The sequence below is a fragment of the Monodelphis domestica genome, chromosome 3 (assembly GCF_027887165.1).
Source record: "Monodelphis domestica isolate mMonDom1 chromosome 3, mMonDom1.pri, whole genome shotgun sequence".
Taxonomy (NCBI): Eukaryota; Metazoa; Chordata; class Mammalia; order Didelphimorphia; family Didelphidae; genus Monodelphis; species Monodelphis domestica.
In genome coordinates this window covers 509,553,520-509,568,052 of record NC_077229.1, presented here as the reverse complement: position 1 = coordinate 509,568,052, position 14,533 = coordinate 509,553,520, and the positions used below count along the sequence as shown (strand labels likewise).

At 38.0% G+C, this 14,533-nt stretch overlaps 1 protein-coding gene across 3 annotated transcripts in view; it reads left to right on the top strand.

Annotated features, from left to right (window-relative positions):
* Positions 1–14,533, top strand: part of RAB3C (RAB3C, member RAS oncogene family) — a 350,176-nt gene that overhangs the window by 19,183 nt on the left and 316,460 nt on the right. For all 3 annotated transcript variants that reach the window (XM_056824878.1, XM_007486358.2, XM_001365986.4), the window contains one exon: positions 940–1,167. In XM_056824878.1, the coding sequence (XP_056680856.1) occupies positions 940–1,167 (228 nt within the window). The remainder of the gene's footprint in view (positions 1–939; positions 1,168–14,533) is intronic.

Sequence of the window (14,533 nt, the reverse complement as noted above, 5' to 3'; positions counted from 1 at the left end):
AGGACCTAGGTTCAAATCTAGCCTCAAACATTTCTTAGATGTGTGACCCTGGACAAGTCATTTAACCCTGTGTGCCTAACCCTTGCCCTTCAGTCTTAGAATCAATTGTTACTGAGATAGAAAGTAAGATTCTTTTTTATGGATAGGGGAAGGTTGGACCCATTGACTTCAAAGCTTTCTTCCAGCTCTAATTTGATGACAGTGTTTTAATGTAAATGTTTGTTTGCTCAAATAGTGCCCACATCAAAGAAGGCACTGTGTTCTTTGAGCAAAATAGAATTTCAGTAGCTCAAAAGAAATATGAGATCTTCCAATTTAGAAACATCTCCATCTGAAATGTTCATATTAGCTATTTGTGCCCGATCTGTGGTAGAGCCTGCTGAGCTTGTATTGATTGTCATAGTCAGACATGCTGTACATTGATTCCAACATAGCGATATCATTTTGGTCCTCTTCAAGCAAGAAGGATAAAACCCAACCAACCAATCAATATTACTGATATGCTTCTGGCTATGCAAGTGAAATGAAGGGTGAGTGGAAGTCATTATCCAAATAATTCAGGAAAAAAATTAACAGCTGTAGAGATGTTGGAAGGTGGCGTTACCTGGATTCTATGTCTACATGTTTTATGGGGCTTGGAAAATTCATGCTTTTCATGTGAATGAGGTAGGTATGGCCACAGTGAGCTGATGATTTCCATACACTGAGCAGTAAAAAACTCCTAACACAGCTGGGGGGAAAATCTCAAAATTTTGCTGTTTTCTGATAGACTGAGGGATTATCGCCATGGAGACAGCATCTTTGAGACATAGGGGTACCTCTTAGCCTGCCTTCTGTGTGGTCTGCTGCTTATTGCTGGGGAGGCCAATGAAGAGTTTACTATTATGTTTTTTTGTCCTCTAAGAAACCATTCACAGCTTCTTTTGTTTTAAATCACAGATGGCCTCTGCCCAGGACTCCAGGTATGGCCAGAAGGATACCTCAGACCAGAACTTTGATTACATGTTCAAACTGCTCATCATTGGAAACAGCAGTGTGGGGAAAACTTCTTTCCTCTTCCGTTACGCAGATGACTCATTCACATCTGCGTTTGTCAGTACTGTTGGCATTGACTTCAAAGTAAAAACTGTCTTCAAAAACGAAAAGAGGATCAAGCTACAGATATGGGTAAGTAGTTTGAAATGTTATGGTCACATCTGGTCACGAAGGATCTTAATCCCACCCCTGACATTAACCGGAAGTCTCAGTCCCAATCTGTGCTAACCTAAGATCTCATCACCCATTCTCTGTTTTGGGGGTCTTTCAGAGATAGAATTCAGCCACATGGTCTGGCTTCAGGGTGTGAACTGGTCCTTCTTAACTGTTCTGAGAAGTGAACCTGTACTTCTCTATCCCCTGTTGTGTAGGCAGCATTATACTGATGGAATAATTTAACAAATGACTCTCATTCATCTAAGGTGATGGAAGGAGACCAGGTCCTATAGTCCTGTCTACAGGACCTTCTAGAGATGTTCAGGAAGAGACTGAGCAGACCTTTGGTCTCAAAGAGACTGGAACACATATGTTATGAAAGGCTTACAATATTTTGATTCTCTAGTAATGTTGAGAATACCTGGAATTGGTGATGGTGTTGGAAATGAGGTTCCAGGAGAGATGACACTAAATAGAAAGAGAGATATTTTGTAGAGGGACAAGGTAGCCCTTCTGTTTAAAGTTCCTGCTGGTTCAACTTTCACCTCTATGAAAATAACTTACAAACCTACATATTTGGTCTTCACCTTTTATCATCTCACTATCTCAAGATAGGTTGTTAATCTAGGCTCACACTAGGATGGGATTATTGGTTTTGTGGCATTCATAGCATGATTTTCTTTAAGTGCCTTCTCTATGTCAGATACTGTGCTAAGTGCTGGGGATACAAAAAGAGACAAAAAATACTCTCTGCCCTTAAGGCATTCACAATCTAATTGGGGTGACAACAAATAAATGTGTATAAAAATATCAAATACAAGATAAATAGGAAATGTTTAACAGGGAAAATACTAGAATTAAAAGGGATTAGGACAGGCTTCCCACAGAACACAGGATTTAGTTGAGGTCTGAAGGAAACTAAGGAAGGTAGGAAGCAAAGATGAAGAGGAAACATCTTCCAGGCATGTGGGACAGCCAGAGAAAATGTCAGAAAGTGAGAGATGGAATGGCTTGTCTTGTTCATGGAAAAGCCCAGTGGCTAATGCTACTGGATAAAGGAGTACCAGAAAAGGCAGGAGAGTAACATGTGAGGATACTGGAAAGGTAGGGTAGGGGTTAGTTTGTAAAGGAGTTTGAATGCCAAACAGAAGACTTTGTATTTGGTGCTAGAGGCGAAAGGCACTGGAATTTATTGAGTCAGGATAGGTGTGACATGGTTGAATCTGTTCTCTGGAAAAACCACTTTGGAGGCTGAATAGAGAATGATCTAGAGAGGGGAGGAACTTGTGGCAGACAGCCCTAACAGCAGGTTATTGCAATAATCCAGGCAGGAGGTGATGAGAACTTATACTAGAGTGATGGTAAAGTCAAAAGAGAGAAGGCGGCATATTCATTCAAGAACTATTGCAAAGATGAAGTTGGCAGATTAGATATGGAATGTGAAAGACAATGAAAACCAAGGATGATATTTAGGTTGCAAGCCAGGACACTGGGAAGATGGTGGTGCCCTTAGCAGTAGTAACAGGGGAATTTGGAAGGGGAGAGAGTTAAAAGGGAAAGGTAATGAGTTTAGTTTTGGACATGCTGAGTTTAAGATGTCTATTGGACATCCAGTTCAATGTGTCTGAAAAGCATTTGGAAATGTAAGACTAGAGGTCAGCAGAGAGATTAAGGCTGGATAGATTAGATGAGAATCATCAGTATAGAGAGTATAATTAAATCCATGGGAACTGATGAGATCACCAAGTGAAGTAGTATAGAGGAAGAAGAGAAGAGGGCCCACAGTAGAGCCTCATGGAATACCTTCAGTTACTGAAAGTTTCCTAGATGGATATCCAGCAAAGGGCATTGAGTAGAGTTTCCACTGGTTACTATGATACTGCTTTTCTCCCTGTCTTTCTTCTCATCTGCCTGTTCTTTATCCATCTCTTTGGTAGGATCATCATTCATGCTCCATTCTATCTGCATTAATACATATTTTGTCTTGGGATCTCCTCTTTCTCCATCAGTACCTTCAGATTCAACTATTACCTCTATGAAAATAACTCACAAACCTTCATATTTAGCCTTCACTGCACATCTGCTATAAAGTCCTGATGAATATCTTTGCTTGAATTCCCCATAAATATCACAAAAGCAATATAACCAAGACCAACATCACATTTCATCCTAAATATACTCCTGCACCAACTTCTCTGTTTCTGTCAAAGACTCTGTCATCCTTCTAGTCAATGATGTTCATAACCTCAGAATAATCTTTGACTCTTCACTTTTCTTCAATACCACGACTCACATCTAGTTAGTTGGCAAATTTTGTTGGTTCTACTTTCCCTGTTCCCTTTCCTCTGCTGATATGGCCACCATTCAAGTCCTCATTGCCTCTTTCCTGGGCTATTATAATAGGTACCTCATTGATCCCCCCATCTCAAGTATCCTTGCTTCCTCATCTATCCTCCATGCCACTGCCAACTTGATATTCCTAAAATACAGCTATACCTGCCCTAGAAACTTCAATGACTGTCTATTTAACCAATAGAATAAAATACAAACTTCTCTTGTTGGCATTTAAAGCCTTTTGCCATTAGGCTCCAATCTGTCTTCCAGACTGATTCTACATTATTTTTCCTGAAATACTCTTGTTCCAAAGTGACTTATTTACTGTTCTCTGTGCATCTACTTCCTTTCTGCTTTTACACAAGATAAACCACCTAGAAAATTCTTATCCTCTCCTCTGGTCTTGGAACCATCTGTTTCCTTCATTTCTCAGCATAAATACCACCTCCTTATTCCTCTCAATTGTTATGCTGTTTCTCCCAGAAACTACTTTTTAATTTACTTCATATAGGTTTACTACTTCCTTATTTGTGTATGTATGCATTCCTCTAATAGACTGTAAGCTTCTTGAGATCAAGGACTATTTTGTTTCTTTTTTCTAACCCCCAAACCTGCTTTCCAAAATTAAAAGCTTGCACAGAGCCTGGCACATAGTAAGACACTTAAGAAAATTTGGTAACTTTAACTGAATGGCACAAGTCTGATTTAAAAAATGCAAAGAAGTCATTCAGAGGAAGACAGAAGGAAGAGAAGGAAAAGATTGTGCTTCAATATTGGTACTCATTGGATAATTCCATGGTTCTTTTGCTTTACTGATTTAATCAACTCTGGTAAGCTTATTTAGCTATGTAAGATGTGTAATGTTTAATGATTATGACGCCTCATTCATTTGATAGCATCTTTGGAACCGATAGAAATTACACAGTAATTCATGTAGATGTCATTTCATTATGCTCTGATAACCAAGCAGTTAACTTTTGTTTCCTTTTCTTAGTAATATATTGTATTCTTTCCTCACTAATGATCAAATAGTTCATTAGGAAAAGTATTTTTATATCAGTTAAGTAGGTCAGAACAACAAAGGTGTTTTCTCAGAAAAAAAGAAAAAGACATAACATATGTTCTGAAATTTCAGAATGGAAAGCCCGTAGAGATCAACTAACTTCATCCTTTCATTTAACAGCTGAGGAAACTGTTAGGATAGGATAAGGATCTCTGATGATAGACATATAGTAGGTTTTAAGATTGGCTTTTTAAGGATTTTAAGGATGGCTATTTAATGGGAAATATGTCAAATAAATTAAATAGACTGTGCAGTTATCTTAACCAAAACCTAATGATGGAATTAGAGGGCTCAGTTAGAGAGATAATTTTGGTCATAAAAGGTATATAGAGAATGGTAGAAGCTATTTCCTACAACCCCTCACAACATACCATGTGGATTTCCTCCCATCTTCTCATATCTTTGTGACATTTCTGTAATGATAACATTTTCTGGTACTGAAAGACACATCACCATGTCTATCTGTGTCACTCTTCTGTTCATAAGTCTTGAATAGCTCCGACTTGCTGCTTGGATAAAATTTGAATTTCTTATTTTGACTTTTGTGATCCTCCAGAATCTGGATCAAGCCTTATTTCATATTACTCTCCTTTATGTACTCTATGTTCACTACAATATTTCTACCTTCCAACCTTCTCCCACTTCAGTTTAGTAGCACAAGTTGTCCTAACCACTTGAAATGCATTCTCTTTTCTTCTTTGCCTCTTAGAATCCTTCTTTTCTTCTTCTTTTCTTTTAGAGTTTCTTCTTTTCTTTTCTAATTTTTTCCATGGATGCATGATTTTTGTTGTCTCCTTCCCCTCTTCCCTCTCCCTTCCTGGAGCTGACAAGCATTTTCACTGGGTTATATATATATATATATATATATATATATATATATATATATATATATATAAATATATATATATATATATAATCACTCAAAACCTATGTAGAATGTAAGCTCCCTGAGAGCAGGAACTATTTGGTTTTTAATGCTCAGTACCTAGTAAAATACCTGGCAAACAGAGGACTTGATAAAGAAATGTTGTCTGGTAATTTTGTAAACAGAAACAGTATGAGATAATATCTTTGCTCATGAATTTTTCTAGGTCATATAGAATATAATGTGTTAATTTCCTCAAAAGAAATAGAAAAGAAATGTCAGGTGCATGGAGGTAGAACATCTTCCCAGATACAATCCCTTTCTCTAGCTTTCATACACTCTGAGATGATTTCCCTATTTTTAGTGGTAATAAATTTATTCATTTATATTTATTCATATTTACATGGTAATTTAAGGTTTACAAATTCATATATTCAACAAGTATTTATTAAATACCTATGAGGTACAAAGGACTATGGGATCTATGAGGAAGAGGGAGTTTGCAGTCTAATAGGAAAGATAAGACCTGGGGACATATAACTATGATAAAGTATATGACAAAGGAGTGAAAGAGATATGAATGAGAGAAAATGGGAAAACAAAGAAGAGAGGGAAGTCACTTTTGGTTTGGAGAGTTTAAGAGAAGGGAGATGAATGTAGCAATATTTCTTTCCTGCCATTATTCCCACCTTTCAGTAAGATAACCCAGGCTGCAGAATCAAACACCAAGAGGAAGAAGCCATGCTGATACTCTCCATCTTTGGAAGGAGATAGGCTAATGCATTCCCCTCATTCCCAGCTGCTTTCAGATTATTGACCACATCCTGACAATTGGGGAGAACCTTGCATTTTGAGGTAAAAAGGCTTGTGCTACAGAAAACAAAATCCCACTCAATTAGGGGATGTGACAGAGCAGAATAGAAGGGAAATATTCCTTTTATTAACAAAATTTTTAGGAATAGTAACTAGTCCTATTGATGTCCTTCCTGATTTCAAGAAGCAAGAATGATTGGTAATAATATTATAATAATGCATTTTTTCAACTGCCCTAGAAGAGCCTAAAGCCACAATTAAAAAAAAAAATTAAGGTCATTAGGAAAATGGAGTCTCCTCCTGGCTATATTTCACCTGCTTTATATGCAACTGCTCTGGAATTATTTTATTCAGGGATATATCTGTCTTTTGTTACCTGTTACCTTTTTCCTTAATATATTCATGGGCCTGTCTACTTTTCACTAAATTTTCTGGTTTCTTATTACATTCTTATTGTATTTTTATGCTCCTTAATTCTCAATTTCCCAGGTTAAAGAGATTCTAAATGAGTTTTCTGCCTGTGCATTTTTGCAATATGATGATTCAATTGATGGAAAATCCAATATTTAAAAATTTTCAATTATAGGTATATATGTGATAGTTTGATTTTCTCAAACATTTCTTATTACTTACAAAAGTAACAACATAATCATGGAAATAGAACATACAAATGAAATTTCTGCCCACTGCTATTTGTTTTCTATGTAAATCTGTGCAAGTCATTTGACCTTTTTCTATAAAAGGAAGTCACTTAGTTCAATATTCTATAAGGTCCTCTGACTCAAGACTCTACATCTTGTTTATTTCTAATATCTGAATTAACATTAAATACTAGACAGTTTGTAGTAATATCAAATTAAGTGAAGAGTAATGTTGGTAATTGTCTGGTCATGATGGGATATAAATTTTTACCTTAAATTGTATACCATTTTCCAAATGGCTTTATGCTTTGTTGTGTTCGTTTTTTTATTATATACTTTATATACACTGAATATAAAGGGAATCATCATCAATCAACTCAACGCCTGTACTCATACTGCTATCTCTTCCTTAAGTTCTTTTCTAGGTGTTAAGAATCATTTAGTTATTTACTCATATCCCAATTTGGCTGGTCATTCCTTTTCTAGTTCTTCCTCAAATGCTATGCCAAACAAAATCTCTGTTCAAGACTGATTATCTTAGAAAAAAATCCAGTCAATTTTTAGGTTAAAAAATGCAAGCAACAGAAATGTGTATTTTAGAAGTGGCAAACACATCAATTTCTTGTATACCCCAGGATGGCATCTCCATGTCAATGACTCCTACTATAGAGTGAAAGAAAAGTTCTTGTGCTAAAATGAGGTGGCTCTGTGGATTGAGAATCAGGTCTATTGAAAGGAGGTCCTGGATTCCAATCTGCTCTCAGATACTTTTTAGCAGTGTGACCCTGAGGAAGTCACTTAACCCCCATTGCTTAGTTCTTACATCTCTTCTGCCTTTGAACCAATACTTAGTATTGATTCTAAGATGGAAGGTGAGGGTTTAAAAAAAAAACTGTGACAGGTACACAAAGGGAATATTGCCAATCTCTCTGACCTTTGATCTCAAAGTCAATTTCAACCAATTCTCCCTGGAATTTGGGACTCATGCCTTGCCCCAAACCTTCCAGAAAATATAATTAATGGGGAACCCACTAAGCAAGTAAATAAAATAAGGAACCATTCTGCATCAAATCACTGAGGTCTAGGATTTTTTTTTAACCCTTAAATTCTATTTTAGTATCAGTTCTAGGACAGAAAAGCAGCAAGAGCTAGGCTATTGGGGATAAGTGACTTACCCAAAGTCACACAGCTAGGAAGTATCTGAGGCTCAATTTGAATCCAGGTTGTCCCAACTGCGTGATGAAAATTCATTGTGCCACTTAGCTTTCCCAAGACCTACAAATGTTAAAGAACTTGTCCAAGGTCCCATAGCTAGCAAGCAACTATTCTTAGGGCTCAATAAGAAGCAGGTATCACTTATATTCCCTTTGGTAATGGCTCATTTAGCCACATTCACCTCAAGCTTAGCAGAGCTCAGGGTCAAGGTCTTTTCTCCAGTGCCTTTTTAGGGCTGTTTTCTCATCTTTATTTTCCTGTCTTTCTTGTTCCAAGAAGATATGTTCACCTGTGAAGGGATGTGGCTGTTTTGCATAAGTTTTCTTTTCTAACCCTCTGAGTAATTTCTGTGAAGCCTGCCATATTGATGTGTGGAATGTCAGGGACCTTCATGAATCCAGCTAACTGCAATTTCCATGGGCTGAGAAAGTTCAGATAAAATATGTACGGTTCTAAAAAGACGAGTATACTCCATGAAGGAAAGAGATTCATTTATTATAGTTACAAAAGTATATTTTTTTGCACTCATCTATGCATCTAGTATTCCTTTTGCCTTCTATCTCCATTCTGCCCCTACAATCCTCTCTGTTCCAAATGAAGAAATCACCATTTACACCCTGAGCTTTTTCCCTACGGGGCTCCCTCGCCCAAAGTACTGATGGACATGAAAACCATTTTTGATATAATCATGAGAATGCTCTCTTGATTTTTCTGACATTTCTTCTATCTTAGCAGGAGCTTTCCCTTGTGAGATGGAGAAAGACAGACTTAGTTCTGTTGCTGAGAGTAAACTGACATCATGTGGCAAATGTCAAGACAAATGAAAATGCTCTGTTCTGTCAATCAGTCATCATCTGCCGGGCTCAGATCATCATTCTAGGCACTGGTGCCACAGGGAGAGCTTAATATATAAAGAGCAAAAGCAACAAACACACACATAGGAAGAGGGAACAAAAATGTACATGTATGGCACATCCTCATAAAACAATGCAAATTGAAGATTTCTGAACTTAAAGAACCAAGTGAAAATGAAGTTCTAATTAGACTTGCAAAATGTGTGCCATTTGGCTATAAAACTTCAGGCTCCCTGCCTTAAATCCCTGATTGGAGCTAGCCAATAGTCAGTTAATCAATCAGTCAATAGTGATGATTAAGCATCTGGAATGTTCTAGGCATTGCCTAGCACTAAATACATAAAGAAAGATGAATGAAGTCCCTGCCCTCAAGGAGCTCACAGTTTTAATGGGGGAAAGAAAGACTGAGTGTGGAGCATCCTGTGAAACCCAAGCTCATCAATTTTGATCTGGCAAAAGGGCCCCCTCATCACTGTTACAAATCCCATTGCTTATAGTGGAAAGAGTACTCCCCAAAGGAACAAGTGGGCTATGGTCCACTGGGACAGAAAATATCTCACATGAATACCTACCCCAATGTTCTCTTCTTTTGATATGTAAAAAAAGGATATTTAATTTTTTAAATTTTTTCCAGATTACATGTCAATACAATTTCTTATTATTTGTTTTCTGATAATCTGCAAATCAGTCTCTTTCCTTCCCACCCATTTTCAAAAGGGTTCAACCTATGTCATTTTTTCTTTTTTTTCTTTTCTTTTCTTTTCTTTCCGTTTCTTTCTTTAAACTCCTATTGTCTGTCAAAGAACTGGTATTCAATATTGGTTCTAAGACAGAAGAGTGGTAAGGGCTAGGGAACTAGGGTTAAGTGACTTGTTTAAAGTCACATAGCTAGGAAGTGTCTGAGGCCAAATTTGAACCCAGTTCCTCTTGACTCCACGGAATTTTTCTTCATGGCCTATCCTTGTTAGAATGGATCTATTTCATGGAACTATTTTTATCTGTAGAAAATAATAAAGCAATGGAGGCTATGACTCCAAGTGCTGAGAGTATGACAAGATGGATGGGGATAGAAGACCGGGGTAAGGAAAATTAGTGGAATGCATGGAAGAAGTGTGTGTGTGGAGGCAGAGTAGTAGTAGTAGTCATAGTCTCTCAGTAACCGAGGATGACGATTGTCTTTGTGCATTTTCATCTATGATAGATGAGTGTGCACAAAGATACTTGTGCGTGAAGGAGATTTAAGTGGAAAAGTCGATGCACAGAGACAGTCCCACTCTCTCGGCGTTGGAAGCCTGGGTCCAGTGGCACGAAAAGTCGTTACCCCTGGAGGCTTACTCAGCTGCACTGGATGGCCGTATTGTCTTTTGTGCTCCAACACGCCCTGAGCACTCCACAGTGCTTTGCTGCGTCGCCCTCTCAGCCGTTGAACCTTCTTATTGGTTTCTTCTGCCTGTTCCGCCGAAGCAGTCTTCACATGCTGGGTGAGCAAAGCTCTGGTTCACCAGGGGTCGATGACCTGATGGCTACCCTCACAAGGTTTAGCCGGCCTGTCGAAACCATTGTCCGGGCTGTGGGCTCCCAGTAGCTGCTAGCATGTGGAGGCAGAAAGCATCTTGGAAAGAAAGGTCTGAATTTTGTTGGAAGATAAGCATATTTGAATGCTTCTTTTTCATATAGACATTACCTATAGAATGTGACTTTATGAGAGATTTTCATTGTGTGTACTTGAGTAGAGAAACATTCACTAGATTTACAATGGTTATAAACAGTACAAACCACGAATCCCCTGGAATGTCTTCTAGGTGAGCTCAAAGGAAGTACAACTTCTAATGGTAAGAGACTTTATTGTGTTTATTAACCATTCGAATTTGGGCAAATCCCCTTGCCTTTGGGGGCCTGAGTTTTCCTGTGTGTAGAATGAGAAAAGGTGGACCAGATGAGCTCCAAGGTCTTTCCCAACTCTAATATCCCATAGTCCTCATAATCAGATGAACCTAAATCCAATGATAGTCTTTTCTTTCCTCTGCAGACATAAATGAGAAAACAGCTGGTCCACTAAATAACTTCAGCTGCCAAAAAAAACCAAACAGAACATTTTGATGCTTACTTCAGATATTTCCATATCACCATTCTCTCCTGACTCATACTCTAAGACATCTGCCAATGCCTTAGATACTCCCCATGAGGCACTCATCTCTTTCTTATCCCCTGCATCATCCCAGGGATGGCTGAATTTCCAGGTTCTCAATGGTCTGGGCCAATGCAGATGGACATTTCAATGGAGAACTTTGTTTTTCTGTGCCCTGATGCAGTAGTGAAATGTTTACAGCATATTAATGAGGTGAGATATCTAAAGGGCACTGGAGCACACATTAGCAACACATTTATTAAATAGAAATTTCTCAATATTTGGAGAAGTCCTCGAGTGCAGTCAGCTGTGTCACCAGGATTTTTTTCATGTCATTTGAACCATCTGTGCATTTTAATAGAGGGAGACATCCATTGCCCAGAGAAGGAAAAATTGTACAGCTTGTTTATTGCATGATAATAAAATTTATATTCTGCCCTGGAACAGAACAATTATAAATCATTGAATCCACAGAGAGTGATTATTAAAATACTGAGATATAATTTCCCCAGGATATTGTTGGCCATCACGAGTCTGACAGCTTCTGATTTAAGACTTTAGCTTCATGTATATGGTTTAAAGGTTTTTCTTCCTGTAATCCTCCCCCTTTCTCCCAACATTATGACTGATTTTTCTAGCTGAATTAATTAGGACCACATAATGCTAGAACTGGAAGAAACTTTAAGATTATCTAGTATAGCCCCTGGTTATACAGAAAAGGGAAACTATAGCTCAGAAGGGCATAGATTTTTTTCCAAAAATTTTCCAAGATCACACTAAAAGTAAGTAATAGAAACAGAACTGGAACTCAAGTTATTATTGTTGTTATTGGTTTTTCCCATAGTCTACTACAGTTGGTTTAATGTGACAAAAATAATTAAGTCAGATTTTTTTTAAACTGTACTTTCTGTCTTGGAATTAATACTAAGTATTGATTGCAATGCAGAAGAGCAGTAAGAGCTCATTAATTGGGATTAAGTGACTTGCCCATGGTCACACAGCTTAAGTGTCTAAGGCCAGATTTGAACCCAGGTTCTCCCAATTCCAGTCATGCTCTTTCCACTGTGCTACCCAGCTGCCCCTGAAGTTACATTTTTAAAGTACTTCTATGACCAAATTCTACACTTCTTTTTTATGTCATTGATATTAAACAAATTATTCTTATAGTAATTCAGCAACAAAGTAAGGTAAAGGTCATAGTGACATTCAGAGTCCTGGGCTAAGCAAATGATACCATTTGAGAACAATTAGAAAGGAACACATAAAACCTAACAAGATAGGAATTCAGAAAACTGTTGGTTAGGAGTATATCTAGAATGTTAAGGAAGGGCTTCCTGAACAAAGCAGCATGGTCAAGAGAGATGATCAGAGGAGGGATAGGTAGGACAAATTTCAAAGGGTTAGAAATCATTATTTTTGCCTTTATTTCTATAGCATACAGATAAGACAGAGAATAACTTAGTTTTATTTTTTGGTCATCTAACCCCATCTCTGGAATTGCAGAGACCTCTCCCCCCCACGTCCCTCAACAACAACAGTAACAAAAGTCAAAGAGAAGCTTAAAGGTCCCTCAATCCACCCTTCCCTGAATCATCAATCTATAACATGCTAAACAAGTGGTCACCTAGACCCCAGTGAAAGATCTCTGGGCACATTTGCTACACATCTTAGCTGTTTAGTAGGACTCAAGAGTTTGAGGCTGTTACTGAGTGCAGCAGTTTTCTCCATTTGTTCAGCCAATCCAAAGTGAACTTGAGATTTATGAACTGTCTGGTCAATTTGTTCTAGTATAGATGACAACCTGGATCCCCCTCCTTCCCACTCTTCCCATTTCCTTCCCCTCAACTCAACCATCATACACATATTCTTCTTCCCTTCTGTCCAAAAAACCCCATCTATTTCATCTGAAACTGTCACACTACAATCACAATGCTCCGTGACCCCACTGGGGTGAACCCAAATATAGGAGGAAGTCAGGAATTTGCACATAGTTTAATTATAATATGTGCATATCTACAAATATGTAGCATATATGTCATATGTATCACACACATATATGCACATATATTCTGATCTTATTGAATTATAGTACTGGTCAATATCTCCCTCTAATTATTTTGTGGTAAAATTCTAAAGTCCCACCTTGGCACATACTGACTTACTCCATCTCTTCATTATCAGGGGACTCACTTACCCAACATACCACTTTCTCAACCTCAACCTCAATATGACATGGAACCAGGACATTCTTACTATTACATTCTCTTGCTCTCCTTTCACCCTTTTCCATCATTGCCCCCAGATCAGCCTCTCAGCCTGTAGTTACTTCCTAAAGATCTTCAAGCACCCTCTGGAACTACAGGCACCTGTTTCTCCTCCAGGACAGATTTTTTCTCCCCTTTCCCTTCTCTGTCCTATATCTCAAGTTTTATTTTTAATTAACTTTTATTTTATTTTCCAATTAATTTGTTTTCCCTCTCTTGCCTCTTTTCTGCCTATTCTAATTCTAAAGGGAGAAGAAAATGATAAATGCTTAAAAAGCTTATCTAATAAATCATGGTTCAGGGCAAATCCATCAGAGTTCCAGAAAAGTCAATGTACTAAATAGGCTTGGAATTCAGGGTCAGATTTCTGTATTCTCTATTGTTAACCAAAATCTCTGGCTACTGAACAGGTTTCTCTGCTGAAATCTCTATTGGACTCTCTCTCTCCGGGTGTGTGTGTGTGTGTGTGTGTGTGCATGCAGCACCCTGAAGATGTCCACTAGGTACATATATCATATATGGCTGTGCTCTGTGGGCAAATTGCTAGTACAGGTCCTGCGGGTTTCGGAGGGCAATGTCACTGGATGGCTTTGCCAGAAGCTAGAATTTGGGCCTGGTTGCCAAGGTTTAAAGCAAACATTAGAAGACTCTTCAAATAATGGCCAATGAACCAAAGGACGCTTTATTTATCATCAGCATTGGATGATGTTTGTTGACTACCCGAGTGAATATACCCATGTAATAGCCAGTTATCACTTACAAAAGCAGAATTTTCAAATGGTGAAGGATTAACTGGAAGCCTTGGCCAGATGGATTAACCTGCTTCCTAGGCCAAGTAGGTTATTTAATCCTGGATGGTGAAATAGTATATAGAATAATAAGCACAAGATAAATAAATACCACTAACTTTATTTAAGCTAAGGGAAGGAAGGGAAGGGAACTGGGAAGATCTGATTTTAACCCCCAAAGACAGAGTACTCTACTGATTGGAGTCTTGAACCCTGGGGACTACAATCCCCACAATTCCCTTTTCCCTTTTCCTGGATGTGCATTGTTATGTCATTTCTGACTTAGACCAGTGTGGAGGAAGGGGCAGCTTTTTCTTTCTCTGGTGTCACTTGCCCTTTGCTCTAAGTTGATTTTAATAAATAAATAGTATTAAAAT